At 45.0% G+C, this 20,936-nt stretch overlaps 1 protein-coding gene across 2 annotated transcripts; it reads left to right on the top strand.

Annotated features, from left to right (window-relative positions):
• The first annotated feature begins 7,858 nt into the window (after positions 1-7,858).
• CX3CR1 (C-X3-C motif chemokine receptor 1) lies at positions 7,859-19,637 on the top strand. Of its 2 annotated transcripts, XM_039713537.1 has the most exons (4): positions 7,859-8,114; positions 9,373-9,444; positions 13,090-13,178; positions 18,034-19,637. In XM_039713537.1, exon 4 carries the CDS (start codon positions 18,048-18,050, stop codon positions 19,107-19,109), a length of 1,062 nt encoding a protein of 353 aa, XP_039569471.1. In that variant the 5' UTR covers positions 7,859-8,114; positions 9,373-9,444; positions 13,090-13,178; positions 18,034-18,047; the 3' UTR covers positions 19,110-19,637. The 2 variants fall into 2 exon arrangements, with proteins under 2 accessions (XP_039569471.1, XP_039569481.1); XM_039713547.1 differs by lacking the exon at positions 7,859-8,114 and having other exon boundaries at positions 9,308-9,444.
• Positions 19,638-20,936: the final 1,299 nt, after the last annotated feature.

Genomic DNA, 20,936 nt, shown 5'->3' on the forward strand with positions numbered 1-20,936 from the left:
GGGCTGTAACGCAGTGGCATGAACATGTTTCAGCTGAAACATGTAGAGCCTTCTTTGCAAAGCCTTTCACTTTTTGAGCTCTCACTGGAGGACATCCTGCCCTGTTCTTGCCACAACACCTTCTAGCAAGGAAGCAGGAGATGCTTTCTGCAGCTTAAAGGGTTTTTGTGCCAGAGGCAGCTGGCTTCTGTTTTATCAGCAACACCAGCAGCTCTGAGTTGGACCTGACCTCAACCTCAACTTCTCCTCACTGCCCAACGTTTCTAAGCTGGTAATGCTGCCTTCCTGTGCAAAGGGTGGGGAGTGAGACCCACATCCGGAGAGTGTTTGGCTGGCAAGAGCTACCCTGTGTTGCTCTGGGTGGCCAGAAGCATCCCTGTAGGTCACAGAACTCCTCTGCTTTCTGAAGGGACAACCCTGGAGCTGCCCTTGCAATGCCAGTGTGAGGGCATTGAGAGCAGAAGACATCTTCCTGTATCTGTGCAAGCTGATGGACAGCTTGAGGAAAATGCCAAATTTTAGGGTTTTCTCAAGAGCAGAGATCACAAGAAGCTGAAGCTAAAGCATCCTGCACAGCCCCAGTGCCTGTTCACTTACTTGCATAAAAGGTACCCTCCACAGCTATTCCACCACAGCTGTTCCACCACAGCTGTTGTATGGCTCCTGCTCATATCCGCTGCTTACCTTCATATCCTGATCTTGCTTTTTCTTTCTGCTGAGATAATGCAGGTTAAAGAGGATTTAGAATGATGTTGGCACATGGAACAGTCAGATGTAATCTTGTTTTGGCTTCAGTGCATCATCTTAAAAGAGAGACTAGAGTAACTGTTACCCACACTCAAGCTTAAACCTAAAGTACATACTTATTTTCTTTTGATTTTGATGGTGTTACTTGCACCAGAGGGTCCCTTCTACAGAGGATCTCTTAGAAAGATGGAGACTTTGTCTGATGCCACTCATGATGCTCTCTGAATGTCTGGATGGAAAGGCCTTGACGGGCTGGAGCACTGCAGTGGCATCAGGGGTGCTCATCACTTGCCACACAGCAAATAAGTGCAGCAGTTGTATGGGCATGTTTAAGGACCATGCTGTTCAACTACAGCAGCAAAAAGTGGGATATATGAGGACATGCCAGCTTATGATGTTGCTAGATCCCTCAGAAAATAGTGTCAAGTGGGACCTAGCAGATTGTTTCTCAGCTCTGAGCTGCAGGACTGCCACTTTAGCACAGGTAATCATAGCCTGTTGTCCCAAAACAGTATCTGGGAAGTATCTGGGAATAAGAAAATAGTACATATCTGGCTTTCTCTGGCATTATGCTGAACCCTCCTTCCCAAGGCAACATGGAGACAAACTTATTAAATCCTTGGCAGAATCTCTGGCCTTCAGGTCACTTGTTCAGGCTGGTGTATGAAGTCTGGGGATGAGGGTGGGATTGACTTGGTGCCTTCTGGAGGAGGCCTGCCAGCCAGCAGGACAATTCCTCTTCTTTCTGCTGTGGTAACATCCAGCTACACCTGGAGGTCAGAACCAGGCAAAACTTTAAGAAGGGGAAAGAGAAAGATTGATGAAGGGTGTTTGTGTCCCACTCTTCTCTTAGCTGAAGGATGCTCCTGCACAGGGATGGGTCTCTACATTAGCATACATGAAACTCCCCAAGCCTGACTCCCCAAGTTAATTGTATCGTATCCAGGGGAATCCTGTTTTATTTTCAGCCTATTGAAAACACTTTTCATATGTACAGACATATGTATACCAATGATGAAGCAGCATGGAAATTACTGACTGTGCTAGAAGAGGATCCAGAAAGGTGCCTCATGACAGAAGAAAAAACCCCATGACTTTAGCTATTCTGTCCAGATATAAAAATAGTTTGCAAAGTTGAAAGGTAACTATAACTTTAGTCTAAATATATCAGGTTTAACTGTAATGTGTGGGCTGATATTCATATTTGGTTAACATACCTTAAATGTTAATGTCCCTTAAAGGTAGCGAGTAATGTGGGGCAAAGCAGAGCTGCTACTGTAGTGTGTCAGGTTTGACGCACGACTTGTGAGCAGTGTGCTTCTGCTCTAGGTAAATCTGTGTTTCTGCTGACTTGGCTGAAATGCCAAAATGTACGGAAACAGGTCACAGAAATCCCCACTGTGAATACAGAATAGCAATGATTTGGGTTCCTACAGCCTCTGCTGACGTGTGCATCTGCTGGGGCCTCATTCTGACCCCACATAGCTCTCCGGGCCTCCGTGTGTTCCTGCAGCTCTGCTGTGCTTTCCAGCAACCAGTGCAGCCAGTGCAATGCTGGCGTCAGCAGCTGGGTCAGATTTACCACGTTGGATGAGCTCTATGCAAGAGAAAAGTACCACCAAGCAAACAGCAGCGTCAGCTGTGTCACCTCAGCAAATGGTTTTTCCTCCCCATGCTCCGATATCCAGGCAGATTTCCCACTAACATTAATGAATGTGTGATGTGCATGCAGGCCTGCATTGCCAAGACATTCATCCCTTTCTTCACCTGGCACCCTTGGAGGATGTGCAGTCTCTGTGATCCTCCACATGCCTGAGTTCAGAGAAGGTGTGAATGTGCATGCGGAATGTGCGGATGGACAGATAGAATGAAGGACAGAGCCCTGGCCTAACACAGAGTGCCAGGACATTGCAAAAGTATTGATTGCCCTTGGTTTTTGAGTCAGCACCAACCTTGACTGCAGCACGCAGCAAGGTAAAGAGATCTGTGTAGCAAGAAATGTTTGCAAACCAGCTGCCTTTCCTATACAACACAGAGTAGAGGAAACAGGTCTTGTTCCCTAATGCTCAGGTATTCAACTTGGCTCTTTGTCCATGCTCACTGCAAGGCAGGCAACATTTCCACTCTCCCTATGTCTGCATCTGTCTCTGTACCATGCATATCTTGCACCACCATCCCTGCACACCTCTGTGTCCCCAGAACCACCCTTCCCTGAAGTGTGCTCAGTTGCAGCCCTGCAGAGAGAGGGGTGGTGCTGGTGCAAATGTACCCAACAGCTTCAGCTCTCATAAGCAGCACAAGGGAAAGAGAGGGGAGGGGGAGGAGGGAGGAAAGGCATTTCTTTATTCAGCATCTTGAACAGCAACTTGCTGGAGTGTGTCTCTGCAGCCATTCCTCCTGCCTGGATGAGCCTTGGAGGGAAGGGATGTGATTGCCCAGCCAAAGGCTTCTTCCCATCTTTCTTGGGTCTTGTTATTGTTGGAGCTGACCTCCAGAGCAGGGCAGCCTCATGCATGCACATCTTGCACCACCATCTCTGCACACCTCTGTGTCCCCAGCACCACCCTTCCCTGAAGTGTGCTCAGCTGCAGCCCTGCAGAGAGAGGGGTGGTGCTGGTGCAAATGCACCCAACAGCTTCAGCTCTCATAAGCAGCACAAGGGAGAGAGAGGGGAGGGGGAGGAGGGAGGAAAGGCATTTCTTTATTCAGCATCTTGAACAGCAACTTGCTGGAGTGTGTCTCTGCAGCCATTCCTCCTGCCTGGATGAGCCTTGGAGGGAAGGGATGTGATTGCCCAGCCAAAGGCTTCTTCCCATCTTTCTTGGGTCTTGTTATTGTTGGAGCTGACCTCCAGAGCAGGGCAGCCTCATGATGCACTGAGTGATCGGTGTAACTCAGGTACACCCTGAAACAGGCGGGTCCGAGCAACTCACAGGCACATCTCCTATCCCAGGGGAGGAGGACACCTGCAGGAGACCTGGCTGAGCCTCTGCCACCTCTCCAGGGCAGGACAGCACCATATCTGTGTGACAGCTGGAGCTCAGGAGCACAATGGGGTCACCAAGGAATGAGTGAGCCTAAGCACTAAACTGTTTCAAGGCCTCTATCCCTTCTGTGACATTTCTAATGTGGGAACAAATGTTTTTCTTAATTTTTGATATCTGTTTGAGCCACACTCCTTCTGCTTGTAGAAACTGTGCAAGCATTCATCTTTCTGTCACTCTTCCCTTCAGCAGCCCTCAGGATGAAACATTTTAATCCCTAGACATAACTTCTCTCTTCCTCACTCTGGGTAATTTCTGCATCCCCACGTTTTTAATGTAGAATAAATGCATCTCCCACTGGTGGCTGGAAAGACACCAGAGCTCAGTTGTCTTCTTGTATCTCTGCAGAACAGTGACATGAAGGGATGAGGCTCTCTGCTGGGTTTTCTCTCAAAAGTGAGGCACAGAAATTATTTCTGTGATTTTTGGGTGTGTCTGTGTGTGAGCAGCTGGTGCTCCCATCTGCACCAAAAGCTGCCGGGTGGGCTCTGCTGCAGAACAACATGGGAGGGAAAGGAGGCCGATGTGGCAGGGGTGCACCTTCAGAAGCGCCTCTACCCAGCTGGCAGAAAAGATGAGAATTTTGGAGAGAGTAAGAGAAAAATGTCCAGCAGGGGTCAGTGCAGTCATGGCTATGGTGTGTGTCACGCTGCTGTGCCGAGCAGGGCAGCTCTGCATCCCAGAGCTCCTGTGGGATTCAGGGGCTCCATCCTGGGAGGATGGTGCAGGTACCCCGGGCCACTACTGTTCCCCATTGGCCCTGCAGAGGGGACTCCAGTGAAACTCTTGAGATCCAGGAGAGCCTCTTTTCATAGAAAATCACCACCAAATCAGGCTTTCCTCCATGGCAGCAAAAGCAGAACGTGCTGGGGAGAGCAGCATTTTGATCCTTCAGACTAGACATTTCTATACCGAGTGCTTTAGTCCAAAAAGCTTAAACTTGCCAGTTGCAGAACCCTGCCTCCCCAAGCTGTCCTGGCAGCCTTTCTACAGAGCAGTGGGAGATGCCAGTGGTGTTGAAGAACCTCTGGTCTTCCCAGATATTGAGAGAAATTAATTTTCAAATTTGGAAGGCCACTCAGAGGAAGATGGTTTTAAAAGAACAGGGTGTTTGCCCCTCTTTACCCACAGTGTCCTTGCACATACATCCTCTACTCTTGATTTCTTCCTGTAAAATCGTGTGCCTCCCAGTTGGGAAAGCAGCACACTGTACCAAGCCCTTCCAAGGAAAAGTCTCTCTGGTTACAAGGGATGCAATGTCTTTTTTGTTTTAGCTTGGAGAAACAAAAGATGTTTTCATCCATTTTGTATGTATGAATGAAAGTCTTTTCAGCAGCGTCCTCAGAATTTTTTATTCCTGAGCTGTCCTCAATATGAGTGTGAACAGAGGCTGAAGATGGAGAGCAGATATATGGTTGATGTGGCAGTTGTCTTTCAGGTGGTATTGGTTTCACATCTGTCTATGTTGCACTACAAGTGCACACCATAATAATGAGTAGCCCTCTTATCTAGGTTTATCAGTCATAGCAGAATACAGTAGAAAGCCTTTGTGTCTCCCAGGGACACCTGCTGAGGATCTCTATGAGTCAGCTTGACTTGGTTTCTTTTTAATTGAAGTTGCCAGATAAAACTTGTGTGGGTAAAACTTGGCAAACTTAATTTCTTTCTGAGGGTTATAGTCTGCTCCGTTGGTTCCAGTTAAATTCTGGGCAGCACAGGAGGAAGAGTGATGACCACCTTCAGAAAAGCCCTGTTGCTAGGGGAGGTAAGCAATGCCTGGGGACAGCCTCTCCTGCTGTTACTTATGGGAAGTCCTGACCCCCCCTTCTCGAGGGTTTTGCCTGCAAAGAGCTACACCAGAGGTACTGTGCTGAGTGCTGGTGACCCAGGAGTGGGTGCCCACCAAGGTGAGGGTGGCCGGGTCTGTATGGGTTCTGCCCACATTTTATAAGGCAGCAGCAAACCAGCTTGGCATGTGCAGTACCCAGTGGGAAAGCTCCTACTGATCTATCTGTGCCTTCTTTACAAGGCTGAGGGAGGTGGGGGATGGAGGGACACAGCTCTTAATCGTCCCCATGAGGACATGAGAGACAAATTTAGATTTGGGTGTCCTCTAGACAACAGCACCTCTACAGACAGGGCAGTGCTGCTCTGATAGTATCAGGCTATCACTGGCATTGAGGAAACCTTAATTCAACTTTCTGAATCTCATGGTCATCGCACAATGAGAACATTTCCTTAGTACCATCTACCAGAAATTATCTTTCTGAAAGTTAAAAGTTCATAATTTGAGAAGTCATAGATCCTACTTTCAGGGTGTGGGGAGAAACCAGCCTTTTGATGTTGTCCTGAAAACAGTGCAGAGTGCTTTACATCTGTTTTTGAAGAGGTCTGCTGACACTTGTCAGAGAAAAAGGTGAGTTTTGAAAATCCACTGCTCTGGCACTTTATAATACCCTACCCTTTAAACTTTATTTCCAGAAGTGTATCTTTGCTGTCCTTAGCTAATACCTATCCAGGAGTCAGTTCCCTGATTATTTCCACAGGTTTTTGTCCTGGCCCATCTGGCTGATATCACTTTGGTTGATGTTGGAGGCCTGTGGTTTGACCTTAATTACATTTGACCTTAATTACATTGCTTTGTAGCTTGAGGGTGTTAGTTGTAGTTGAGGGTGTAATATTTGCTAGATAAAGCATAACACAGTAAAAAACCACAAATGTGGCAGAAATACCAGAACTGAACTTACATGAAGATGTTTACCTGGCAACTTGCTAATCAATCCACCAGCAACAGCTCAGGCAACCTGGAAGATACTCTCCACCCCTAAAATCCCACCAAGGTCAGCCTGCCTGAAGACAGCACAACTCTGTCTTTGGGCAGATGGCATTTTAGTCTCTCTTGAGTTTTGAGGCAGGGGCAGTACCTGGGGGTGCTTCCAGGACTGCACTCCTTGTGTCCTGGAGGGCCTTGGTATTGGTAGAGCAGCCAGCTGGATGCAATGTCTCTTTCTCATAACACACCCCACTGCACAGCCTCCTGCCCTGTTCCACCCCAGAGGAACTGCTTTTTGTGCCCCAGTGGTGCCTGGCAATGTGCTTTGCAGCATCCCAGTTGTGCTGCACTCATAGTGCAACCCTGAGCAGGATGCTCAGGTCAGGGACCAAGAGGGGTCCTTGATTTATGAACATCCCAGTATTTTAAACCCTATGACTCCACTGGGCTGCAGAGACACATTATGCTTATAATCTTGTTTACAGGCTAAGAAGGGGCACAATGTGTCATAGGTAGAACCAAGAATTTATTGTGAGTGCAATGGCATTCTCAAGGCTCCATTTGTTATCAGTTTAAATTTGCTGGTTGCAGAAGAACAGGAACATTATTGCAGCTTCAATTTTTTGCACACACAGTTTCTATCAATTTTTTTTGGTGTTATCTCACTCTTATCCCTGTCACTTTGGGTCCTAAGGCTGGTGATTGTAGCGAAGTGAGGTGTCAGAGAGAGCTGTCTGTCCTTCCCTGGGATGAGTGCAATGTTCACCCTGATTTTCCTTCTGTCTTTTTCCAGGATCTGTTTTGGATCATTTTTCTATGGTTTCCAACATGCTTCTATACCCTCTCTCTTCACTGGTCTATACACAACCAACAATAGGCAATGCCCCTTATGTATGTTAGATGCTAATTTTGTTCTCTCTGTTACCACTAAACCTGGTTTTGCCATCCCCAGATCCACATTTTTTATCTGACCATCAGTGAGTTGTGTAGAGCTGTGGGGCTCCCCAGTGCCAGCCTGTGCCCCATCTTCTACCCTCCCATATCTGTATTCCTCTGTGCTGCATCCTGAATCCCCACAGCTCAAGTACCAAACTTGTATTTCTACACACCGTGTCTGAGTGAAAAATGTCTCATTCTGCACAGAATAGGGAAACTAAGGGAGTGATAGCTTTCACATGCTGTCGTGGCACCTCAGGCATTCCTGCCTCTGTGCAAATCCTGTCCCCTGTAAGTGCTTCTGTCCCTTTGACGATAGCTTTCACATGCTGTCACATGCTGGCACCTCAGGCATTTCTGCCTCTGTGCAAATCCTGTCCCCTGTAAGTGCTTCTGTCCCTTTGAGTGGCTGCATCCTACTTGACAATTTCACAAGAAGCCAGCAGGACCCAGGCAGAGCACATCAGTGCTTTCTCAGCTCAGCCCCAAAGCTCAGCCCAGGAAGCAAACACGTTAATGTAGGCATGGGCATTAGAGAAGAGGAAACATACATTTCAATCCAAACAGGATCAGCTTGAAGAAATCATTGTGTTTCAATGCAGCTGTGATTTAAGGTAAGAGACAATTATATTTTCCCTATAAATTGGCAGAGCAAAATGAGACAAAATGGTGTCTCATGAACTTAAGGAAATTCTTCACTGCTTAGTGCTTGGAACCTAAACGATATTTAATTTGGGTAAAGATGATGTGGGTACTGCTTACAAACTGTGAAAGTAAAAAGGGAAGCACTTCTATTAGTGAAGTGAACCAGGGCAAATAAATTTTAGTGGGTCCCTAATTATTTGTAGCATCTTGAAGTAAGAGGAATATTCACCCTGGATAGAAATCCTCAAGGTTAGTAAGTGCTGATATATGACTAGTGTGTAACATTAACCTAGAAGGACAGACCAAGGAGATCCAGCTCTTCTACTTCACTAGAAGTTTTTTCTTTGATGTCTGCAGAGATTTCACAACTCACCAGCATTGCTTGCTTCTAGTTTTAGTCAGTGAACCAACATCCAAAACTTCATTGGCACTGAAAGATAGCCCAAAGCAGAAAATCTGGTAGAGTCAATAGAAAGTGTCTGATACAGACAGACCAGCAAGAGAGCAATGGAAATTAAAGACATTTGAAAACCCTTACCTTTCTGTATAATATACTTGATCTTGCTGTGACTCAGCTTTCCACAGGAAAGATGTTACATGAAGATGTCTGCCGGTTGGGTGAGACATTTGGGTAATGCCACAGTGGTGGCAACCCACTGAGTACTTGTGTGATATAAACACAGATCCACAGCAGTGGTTTCCAAAATCTGGTCTGTTGGGGCAAGCCCTATGTGCAGGCAGTGCAGACAGAGGCAGGGAACTGGATGAGAGAATAAAAGATGGCAACTGCGATGAATCAAAAACTTTTGGGCAGTGCAGAAGTCCAAAAGGGAGAAGAAAAAGGTAAAATTTGACAAAAGACAACACATAATAAATTGAGACTAAATCCCATAAAAAACTTCTAAACTTGATATTCCCAGGAAGAAGCTGGCAACTCCAGAAAGTAAATCTCATCCATACATAATCAAGAAGGTTTAATGTGCTCTGCTCTCTGACATGATGGAGAAGATGATTTAAAAGATCTCCCACTGCTGGAGACCCTTCTCTAATTTCTCAGGGATGCTGGGGCAATTTGAAATTATTAATCACAAAAAGGGGGGTGGGGGCAGGAAGCAAAAAGATGCCACAATAAGGCAGTGAGAGGACGGAGCCAACAGTAACCATAAACAAGTACAAACAGTGCTCATAGCTACAAATAATCACCTGTTTTTGCTGTCCCTTCAACAGAAAATACAAAAGAAATTTCAATGCTGCTTCAGAAGAGAAAGACTGGGAAAAAGAAATACTGAGGAAGAGCAGGTAAGAGAAAACACTGGCAAAATGGTCAGCTATACATTTGAAAAAATAGAGTGCCTGAGCAACTGTGCAAGCAGAAAGGCAATTAGGAGAACTTACAGGCTAGATGAAATAACTGTGAAATAAATTTTCCAGGAAAATCCTGATCCTGGCAGTCAGATGACAGCCCCAAACATCAAATTCCCCGGGCACAGCTCTTGGGAGGGCACCTGCACTCTCAGCTCTGCCACTGCTTCCCCAGTAGCTGAGTTAAAGTGCTCCCCAGCCTCTGTGAGGACCAAAATAAATGTTGCCCTACAACAATACTCACCATTTACCTAATTTCCTATCCCCTGGCTGATGCCTGGGAGCAGGACACTGCTGGGAAACCTTCTCAGTCTGCAGAAGCTCTGCAGAGGTCCCTTGCTTCTGGTCATAGGATCAAGACCACCCTGAGAGACATGGATGCAAATTTCAGAACCATTTCAGTGATTTTTGAACCTCAATTTTAACATGCAGGGGAGATGAGGGAGTCTGAATCATTCTGTCAAGTCTTTCCTAAATGCATGGAGTCATTTCTGAAATAGCTTCACATGCTCAAAAGACTTGGTCACACCCTGAAACAGGAACCTATTCCTGCTCCATTAAGTGTGCAGGCACCAAAACTCCTGAATATCCACCCTGTCAGCCTGTCAGCCTCAGAGGGTCTTTGTCTCCCCAGTGCTGAGTTGAAACCACTGAAAGCTTCAACTCTTTCTATAAATACACCAGCGACCACAGAGGTGAGCTGCCAGGAGTTTGGCAGAACTTAACTTGGCCCCTGCAAACCACACGCTGCTCTGGTGAAGCTGTCCCTTCCAACTGGCTCACAGCAAGTCTGCCTGGTGGAGCAAAATCCAGCAAGTGGGGGGATGTTGCTGGGGGCAGGATGTGCCCAGGATGTCTGGGTTCAGTCCCCTGTGCCTGCTTTGATGTGGTAGGCAGCACAAACACCCTGAGTGCACTGAAGGAGCAAGGGCAAGATCTTGTTCAAAATAATACCCTGTTGTTGCTCTGAAGGACAGATGATGTAGCCCTTGACATTGGCAGAGACATCCTGGAGAAAGTCCATGTTTTTAGTTTTTCTTTATAAATCATGAGTACACCTAATTTTGATGTGATGGGCTAATATAAATCTTGTGCTCTGATTACTTGCTGTTACCTCCAGGCATGCAAGGACCATCATTGAGAAAGCACTTTCCAAAACTATGCCCTAGGCAAAGGTGAGAGGGACCCTAGGGATTTCGGACTGTGCATTATCTCCTCCTGCCTTCCATGATCAAAATCTGATCTTTCCAAATGTATTTTTCCACCAAAAACCATTGGTTTAAGTTTGTAGATTTATATGCTTCTCATTTTCAGGTAGTGGTGTCTACTTCTAATTTAGTTTGTGATATTGGTGTAAAAACTGCAGAACGGGATCAGGAAACTGGCATTTTTAAAATAGCTTTTGACATAAATACCATTTGTAAGGGGATGCAAGACCTCTGCAATATTCAGTCATTCTTATCAGCAGTAGTTTTATCACCTCCTATTTCTGAGTCATTTAGTTATGACACTTAAGGTGGCCTAATTCTTTGAAAGCCTCAGCATCATGTTTCTGCCCCTTCAACTTCACCTTAAATTGGAAAATTCAATAACAAAGCATCCCAGAGAACTACTTGCTTTTAAAAAACTTATCCTCAAATTACTGGGGAAAGTCTCCATAAATTAAATCACCCAAATTGAAAAGCAATTATTAGGTTTGCAGAATTCTGATGGGACACAGTAATCGTTTAGTTGATCTGAGAGTAAATGACAGAAGAAAGAAGAAACACCAAAGAAAGGAATTCCCTCACCTTAAACTCATCAAGGAAGAACTGGAGGGACAGCGAGCATGTAGCATTGCTCCACACTCACTCAGAAGCTTGGGAGGAATAAAAAAAAAGAACTGGTTAGTTAGGAAAATACACAGGTTTCAACAGGGTGGCTATTTAATAGCAATATCTCCAAACTGTGCTGCTTTCTTTCCACAGCCATTATGACAGCATCACTGCTAACCCAACACCACAGCTGCTCCATGGTTTTCACAGGATCCTGCTTCCTTCCAGAGCTCACATCCCATTTAAGATTTGAGCTAGCTGGTGTGGGACAGAGCTCAAAGAGTTTAGCTTTTTCAGTCATTTATTACCAGAAGAGAGTCATGGTTGTTCAGAGAATTGTGCCCCATCCTGGTCTGCCTCCCTGCTTATAAAGGGCTGTAGGGTTTAATCCAGCACTCTCCTGCTGAGCTTCTCCACTATGTCTGGCCTAAATCCATTTCCCAGACCGATACCTTCTCTTGAAGTGAAGACTCTGAGACATGCAAAAATGTTCTTTTCCTTCCTGTAATCTAGTCTGTTCCAGTTATTAGCCTTTCACTGTTAAAAATATTAATCTTATTCCTGTCTTGCACGTTTCTGGTTTGAATTTCCCTGCATCACTGTTATGGACAGCTAATCCCACTCAAATAATGAGCAAGATTATTAACACATGATAATGATAAAGTCATCCCTCTTTTGTTCCTTCCCATCTGGAAGCTCTTTTAACACCTGAGGGTTGCATCAGCTTTTCTTGCAGTCAAGTTTCCTTTCAGATATGCCCCCACAGCTGAGACATGGCCCATGTTGTTTAACTGCCAAGCATGTTACTTGGGTTACATTTGTCTCCATTAGGGCCAATGTGAATCATCTAGGAATCCCCAGATTAATCAGATTGTCTGAATCACTCTCCTGTAGCCCTTCTATCATGTGCCCTTGCCAGCTCTCATTGCCAGTGTGCTTTCAGAACAATGATGAAAACACCAGTTTGTGGCTTTCAACTTGTCATTTCCACAGACCTTTTACAAGAAATACTATGAGTTCAGCAAGTCTTCCTCCATAATGTCTGCCTTTTGAGATCTGATATCTGACTGTTCCAAATCCCATTGCAATGCTTTGTTGGTCTTTCTTTGGGCTGGAGACGTGATAACCAAATAAGCATGTAGTGCAAATCAGAGCTCCAACTCACCCACACAAGTCCCTTTTTCAACCTTGCAATCCCATCAGATGCCCAAACTAAAAATCCTCTTCTATAAAGCCACACAGATTTGCCTTAGCTGCACTCTGCCCCTTAACAGTTTAAATTCATTTTGCCTGAGTTAAAGGTTAGGTTAGCTCAGCCCTTTCACCTTGCTTCCCACTTTCAAAGGTCTGCATGTAGAGGTGGAAGAGGGAGAACATCTCCCCACTTCAGGACTGAATGAAAGACTGAAATTTAAGATTTAAAGTAACTGCATTTGGTGGGATGGGCTTGCCTTTGACCCTGGCTGTCTAACATGATCCCAACCAGCTCCAGAGGCCATTGCCTATGCATGGAACCATCCTGCTCTGAAAAATAAAGTAAGTGAATTACAGGAACTAGCAGGGAATAGGACTAGCAACCAGTCCCCATCTCTGGTTAATGTATTAACCCTAAGCCTAAGTTTTGGGTGGTGTGTCATCTAAACCACAGGTAGAGGTGTCTCTGGCAGCTGCTTGGCCAGGCTGGTTAAGTTTTACCCAGAGTGCTATCTCCTCCTAGTTCTCACCCAGTTCTGGTTATTTACTTTAATCTCTTTCTTTTGTGTGTTAGAAGTGCCACCATAGCTTCAACATTAAATTTGGAGGTGCCTGAGGTCATCCCTGTGCTCCTGCTGAGAATCACCAGCTGGTAAGAAGCAGGTGGGTGTAATTGCAAATTCAAAAAAAGCAAAAGCATTTATCTTTGGGTAGGGTGGTGGCAGCTCAGATCTAAGGGTGAAAAAGAGATATACACACACCTGTAGGGTTTCATGGGCGTTCTCACAAAGCCTACAGCTTCTCAGGGCCTGCTGATTCATCAGGCTATTCAGTGTGCATTGAAAACATGTTTTTCTAGCATGAGAAAAGTGTGTAAGCATCACTTAGAAATGCTGACTAAGGTGTGAAAATCTTTCTGAGGCTGAAATACTTTTATTAGCATATTGTGCAAATCTGAAGCGTGACCCTCTAACAGAGGTCTGGATTTGGTCATTGTTTTCACTTCTTTTAATTTGGTGGTAGGAGCGGCATCGCAGGGAGGCAAACTGCTTGTAGATCTCTCTCTTTTTGGCAGTACAGCCTCTAACATGGCACTCGGCTGAAGTGCCAGGCATGACACATGGAAAGAATCTGGTATATCTGATATCTAGATATATAAACAGGATTTGCTCATATGTCACCTAGCCTGATGCCAGTGTAGTTTGAAGATTGAAATGCAACTTCTGTTCCGTTGAAGAGTTCGCAGACCTCTCACAATTTCACTTCCCTCTGTATTTCATGGGGTGCACATGGTGGTTGGGTTGAGAAACAGGGGTCCTGGTCTTGCAGACTATGGTGTTTGAGGTAGCTGTAAACATGATTAGGAGCAGAAGTGTTTGTGAAGATCAGGGTGTAAAATCGATGGGGAAATCCGGAGAGAAAAGTGGTTGAGCAGTTCCATGAGAAGCAGAAGTGAATCTACTATTTCCTGTAGTCAGCAAGGGAAAATATCTGATGGAGAAACCTCAAAGCCTAGCAGTCCTCTTGTGTCCTCTGCACTCTTCAGTTCATTCTATCCTTTAGGTGAACATTTATTGTAAGCATAAAAGGGAAAATCGTGTTGAAGCTGATGGTGAGAAACCTGTAGCATGTGCTGCAGTGAACTTTGAGAGGCTGACAGAGAATATGTGACAGGAAAGGATGGAGGATGGTCAGATCTAAGTTTCACTCTTTAAGGGGCAATATAATTTCAACACATTATCTCTATCTGGCATGGGATGGGTTTTGGGAGTCCTTTGAAATGTGCAGTCCATCTACTGAGAATCATCAGCTGAAACTGAGCAAAGTGGTATCAGAAGAGCTAAATATTCAAATAGTGCTGGTGGCATTGCCTGTGCAGCATGAGTGGTGGTGGAGGATATGAGGGACTGCTGACAAATGAAATCCAGGAGATATAGAGTGAATAAACCACAGACTGCCAGCAGATTCAAACACCAATTTTTGTCATTTTGGTAAGTGCAGTCCTTGCTTGCCCCTGGACATACAATACACAATCTTACCCTTCCTATTGTTGTAGGTACCACAGGCCCTACAAGCACCCATCCAAGGGTAAAGGAAATAATTTGCTACTGTAGAAATAAATGATTCTCATCAGTAAGCTAGAGATTACTTGACTGAAAAGGTATTTCAGGAAATATCCCAGCACAAGCAATGTTTCTGTTTACTTCACTAAGGACAGGAGTTCCTCATGCATGTCTGTGTATATGTTCTCCAGTGAAGGAGGTGGCCATTCCCAAGCCCAAGTTTCTCTCCAGGCAAAGCCCATTCAGAAGTCTTTGCAAAATTCTGCCAGACCTGAGGGCTAACCCCTGGTGGGAGCTGCATTTCCTTATGTGTGTCCATCAGAGCACAGTGACTGCTATGGACACATATGGAAATTCTCCAGACAGACAAGCTGTCTTTCTCAATGTGAATTAAGGGAGCAAGTATGTTAAAAACCAGCATAGCTCAAGGTTCTTTGAGAGGAGAGTAAAGCAATGTGCATTCCCTCTCTCCAGAGCAGGGATTTCACTGTGCTGTCTCAGCACAGACAGTCAAGGCAAGCACCACCAAACAGCCCTCTCTGGATGACAGCATAATTAGCAAAAGCGTTAAGGGGATATAAGCAAGCTTCGATCAGATTTTTCCTCTTCATCTGATGAGACTTCTGGTTGTCACACCAGGAATGACATGTCTGAAACAGGAGCTGACTTGGCAGAGAAGAAGCTGGTGCAGTTTGCAGAAACAGCGTGATCTCTGTCTGGCATTGCCAGAGTCACAAGGATAGGACAGGACTTCTGGAGGTCTCTTGTCCAAACCCATGCACAGAGCAGGGCCAGCTGAGTCTCAAGTACTTCCAGAGATTAGATCCCATGACCTATCTGGAGCCCTGTCCTGCTCTTTGACCACCATCATGGCAAAAATTTCTTTTCAATGCATTAAGTAATGATTTCCATGGGTATTGCTATTTATTCCCCTGAGGAAAGTTGTCTGTTTCACCTTTACACCTTATCCCTAAACTCCTCTTGAGACATGTCCTGTTGATGCTTACCAAACCCAGTGTCTTCTCATAGGCTGTGTGCTCCTGCCCCAGTCAGTCACTTCTGCAGCCCTCAGCTACTGCTCCATGAGTGGAGAACCAGCTGTGGAGCACATGAGCCTGCAGAGAAAGGCGTAGGCTCTGGGTGCACAGATGGGTGCAGTGACAGCTCAGCGGCAAGGAGCTGGGGAGGCTGACAGAGTGACACATACTCGGCACAGGACACTTGGTGTACCCTGCTGCTTTTGCTGCCTACATTTAGTCTCAGAAAGCAAGGAAGAAATCAGGATAGGATGGCAGAACATGATGTGTTATTGAGATTACATACATGATGTCTCCTGCTCATATCTGTATTATTCAACAGGGCAGGTAGAGAGATGACAACTCTTTATTTATCTCACCAGTAGAAAATAAGTATCTTGTTTGCAATTGCTATCAGCTTCCGCCCCAGCACTTAAGCTTTTCCATCTTTGCATCCCTTTAACTCTGCTGGCGTCAGAGGATGCAGAATTGAACTGGGCTGACAGGCAGGGGCTGGACAGACTCTGAAGGCGGACTCAGCTCCCAGTCCAAGTGGATAGATACTGCAAGAGCCGCTCTGCCCGTGGGTGTGCCTGCCTGCTGCAAACAGCTTTCCCCATACTGTGCCCATGCCCCAGAGCTACCAGTGCTGAGACAGACTTTTTTAGCCCACTTTTCCTGTGCAAACCACAAAGATGTTTTCTAGAGTGTGCAGGTGCTAATCATTAGTGTTTGAACGTTCAGATTAAAGAATATTTTAAAATTGAGAGCCTGCATTTCCAACTAGCATAAAAATACACTGTTTAAGATATTGCTACAAAATAGGAGGCCACAACTTCACAGCCAACACCACAAATGATGCTCTGGCAATGTGGCATTAGGGGAAAATGTCAGTATAGTCACAGTAGCTGCTCATGGGGAAGATTGTTGTACTTACCACCATGGCATAGAAAACTGCCTCACACCTGAGGACGTCTTTATTTCGTGTTTAATCTTGCATGGCTTATTTGAAACAGAAGGTATAAAAACTATTTCTGTTGGTGAAATGTGGATTCCAATCACTTAGCTATAAGTGAGTCAGAGTAGCTACGCACCATCGGCACCTACTACTGAGCAGTGTGTCCATGCTTGCCTTATACTTGGGAAAAAAAGTTTCACCAGTGTGGCCAGCAGTCTGGAAAGCAGTCTGTCTTGTCTTAAAGCAGATTTGGCCTGACCTGTATTGGATGAGGATGCACTGCTCTTTGTTGGCTGTACTGATTATATCTCCCACTAACAGGAGATGTAAACATAGACAGCCTGTGGTCACTGACCTGAGTGCCTTCTGTACAGGCAGCAGGGGATTCCTGTAAGAAGATGTGGCCAAGGGGTAGTTGTTAGTTGCAGTTTGGTTATCACTGACCCTTTCTTTTGGTCTCAGCTTTAACAGGGTGGTTTAGCCTGTTATCACCTCCCTGGGCTTGTGCACAACATATCACACTCACTTTCTTTCATCTCCTATAGTGAGACAAAGTAATGGATACTTCCAAGCTCTTTCCTAACCAGGGAGCCGACCAAATACAGCAACATCTGCACTCCTATAGGATTTTTAATTCCTTGCAAACAGAAATCTTTGCAGAGACTTGAGCACCACATCCCAAAGGAGAGGAGATGAAATGACAGCTGCTCTGGGTTTTTGGGTATGCAGGCCAATGAGCCCAGAAGTCACACACCTGCACCTCATAGTCTCTTAGGATTCAGCCACGGTGAATTCCTGGCTCCAGCCCCACAGCCAGAGCAGGAGCAGTCATGAGGTGCTTTGTTACTTAAAGAAAAGGGTCAATATATTTTCTCTTTTTTTGATCATAGGATGCTTTTTAGAAAAGCCTCATAAAAGATGGGCTTGCTGCTAGCAATGTCTCAGTGCAGACTTGCTCCTCCCTTATCAGCAAGCATCATCTCAGGCCTGGCCAAAGTGGGTGCTTTGAACCTTTCCAGCCCAGGGTTGGTGAGAGGGGGAGATGGGGCTCTTGGGGTGTTGACAGGCACCAAATCTGCTCAACATCTACTTGTGAACTGTTGTTTCCTGCTAAGAACTGCCCACACACTAGCAGAGCACCTACTTTGCTCGTGGTGCTGCCATGCACCACGTGCACAGATCTCAGCCACATCTCAACTTGCTGCTGCTCCTGCTGCACTTCAGTAATTAGGGGCTTGAAATTCTCATTAATTATTTTTTCTTATCCTAAAGAGTTAACTTTCAGTGAAGTACATGTAATAGCAGAGTCTGGGTTTTTGTCATAACATAATTATCATCTGCTCCACAGTAATACAACCCTCACTAAAATAAATAGTGACAAAATCCCAAAGCATGCTTGATGCAGTCCCTCAGTATTTTACCACAGCACATATAAGATCACTCTAATGTTATTTTCTTTACTCTTTCCATTTTGCCTCTAGCCAGCAAATTCAGCATGACAGAAGCATACACAGAAACCACAGCTGAATATACTTACGATGAACATGCTTTCTCCTGCAACAAAACCGACATCCAAGAGTTTGGGAACATATTTCTGCCACTATTTTATATCGTGGTGTTTGCCCTTGGCCTCACAGGGAATCTAATGGTGGTTTTTGCCATTGTGAAAGGCAATAAAAAAAGCATCACTGACATCTATCTCCTGAACTTGGCTATCTCTGACCTTCTCTTTGTGATCTCCCTCCCGTTCTGGGCGTCCAACACGGTCCGTGGATGGACCCTTGGGACTATTGCATGTACAACTGTTTCCTCACTGTATTACATTGGTTTCTTTGGGGGAATGTTCTTTATCACTGTTATCAGTGTTGACAGGTACTTGGCCATTGTCCGGGCAACTTATTCTCTGAAGTCCAGAACAGTAAGACACGGCTTTCTTGTAACCTGTGGAGTGTGGGCAATAGCGGTTTTAGTGTCAGTGCCACACTTTGTGTTCTCCCAGCTCATAGAAAATGACTGCACTGCTGTCTTCCCAGAGAAGCTGGAGAACATCTGGCCAGTGCTCTGCAATATGGAGCTGAACACCATCGGCTTTTTCATCCCAGTCTGTATCATATTCTATTGCTACTGTGGGATCATCAAAACCCTCCTATCCTGCAAAAATCAGAAAAAAGCACGAGCCATAAAACTGATATTGATTGTGGTGGTGGTTTTTTTTCTCTTTTGGTCCCCCTACAATGTACTGATTTTTCTGGATACTTTAAATCACTATGATTTATTCACAAATTGCAACCAAATTAAGTCATTGGACTATGCAATGCACCTGACTGAAACCATTGCATTCAGTCACTGTTGTCTCAATCCTCTCATCTATGCCTTTGCTGGGGAAAAATTCAGGAAATACTTTTATCATGTCTGCATGAAGTACTGTCCATTCCTGTGTTTCTGTGGGCCCTGCAGTCACTACCAGGTCTCTCATTCAGTTAGTTATGCAGAAAGTGTGGTGAACAGCAACATAACCCAGAACACCAGCGACCAGGACGCCTCTGTCTTCGTCTAAAAGGGTCCCAGAAGGAGAAATGTATCAATAGGGGTCTCCTGCAGGGATAGCAGCCACTGAGGGGTTGCATTTACCCATATGAAGAACCTTAAAGGCTGCACTGAATTACTGACATACCTCTAGTTAAGGATTAAATATTCTAAAACAGCAGAGATTTTAAAAACAAAAGACATATAATATGTCAGTGTTGGACATAGAATGGAATCAAGAGCAAGGAAGAGGGAAAGTAGACACAAAAGGAGTGCTCTATGCCTAGCGAAGAAAGAGGAGAAGAATTTAAGGGTAGGGAACTTTTTGAACAGTTCCACCACTGGCACATGTGCCAGTGTATGTGCATGTGATACTGATGTACATAGACCTAAACTCATTTTTTATAAGGGAAGAGAAATCTCTTTAATGAATAGTGACTAACTTTTAGGAGAGGGAAATATTTTTGATAGTAAAGGGATGTATTTTTGATGCTATATATACAGAAGGAAGTTATTTTGTGGTTATTGATTGCAACAAATGTTTTAATTGTCCTTTCATATGCAATAAAGTCCCGCTGTTAAAAAAAAAAAGAGTTATTTCTGAACATGTGTTTAGTGTCACCTGTTCACTCTGTGTTTATAGCATGCAATAATCAGAGCAAGGATCTCTAATTCATCCTTTAGGATTAGAGATGTGCCAGTGGGTGTATCTCCTGATTTCCACGGGCTTGGCCTCAGCCAAATGGCAGAGCTCAGTGGAGCCCTTCACAGAGCACATCTCCAAGGGCTCTGACCAGAGGACATCAGCAGCCTCTGGAACAATGGGAACTAGAAATATGGGTTTGGATATCCCTGTGCTTGGTCCAAATACAGCACGATCAAGCTGAGCAGGGTAAGTTCCTGCCTCTCACCCATGCCCTGCTTGCCACGTGCTGTAAACACCAGCCATGACTACGCTATCACAGACAATGGCTCTGGGGACAAAATAACCACTTGCCCATGCTGCTTACCACACCCTTCCTCAAGCTTTGGGGCCTCTCCCACCACAGCTGATTTCCAAAGGGAAAACTGCAGTTGTACCCAGGCTTAATGCATCCCAGAGGACACATTTCCCATGTGCACTGAACAGCCTCCAAATATCCTTGTTACTCCTGCAGTAACAATGCACCAGGGATGTAAAATGTCCATCAGACAACTGAGCCTGGGCATCCCTGCCACCATCTGCTGCAAAATAAAGGAGAATTTATTGGCAGTGTGGACTAGAGTTAGGTGAGTGGAAAAAGGACTGTTGCCAATAATGAAAGTGAGATCACCTTACAAGGAAAAATCAAAGACCAGTCTTGCAAAACAAGTCCATGACAGTGGAACCGTATTTCTGTGCTCTGATGGAACTGGTAATATGCCAAATCTGAAGAAACACTCTCACTTTTGAACTAACACAATAAAGTTGTTCCAGATTGTCAGAGGAAGGAGGAGGGCCTTTCTTTGTGGACCTTAGTACCACCTTGTTTCCTAGAAAATGCGGAGGAGAGTGTGTCCATTGAGCAATTGTCTCATAATTACACAAACATTCCATTTTTTGCTACTGAACATTCATCACAGTCTACAGTAAAAAAACCCAACTGAAACACGTTTTCCTAAAACTCTTTGTATTTGGTGGAAATATATTCTCTATGCTCAATGTTGTAATTTTCAGTTATAAGTAGGCTTCCAGACTCCAGACTTGTTGTCTAAGATTAAGTGTAGCATGAGTGTCACTTGAAATTAAATTATTTTTCAAAATTCAGTCTGCCCAATCAAGTGATATAAGGCAACTTTGTTTGTCACTCCCCCCAAGAAAGTGGTATTTTAAGAAATG

This window comes from Passer montanus, unplaced genomic scaffold (genome assembly GCF_014805655.1).
Source record: "Passer montanus isolate IOZ18808 unplaced genomic scaffold, ASM1480565v1 scaffold10, whole genome shotgun sequence".
NCBI lineage: Eukaryota > Metazoa > Chordata > Aves > Passeriformes > Passeridae > Passer > Passer montanus.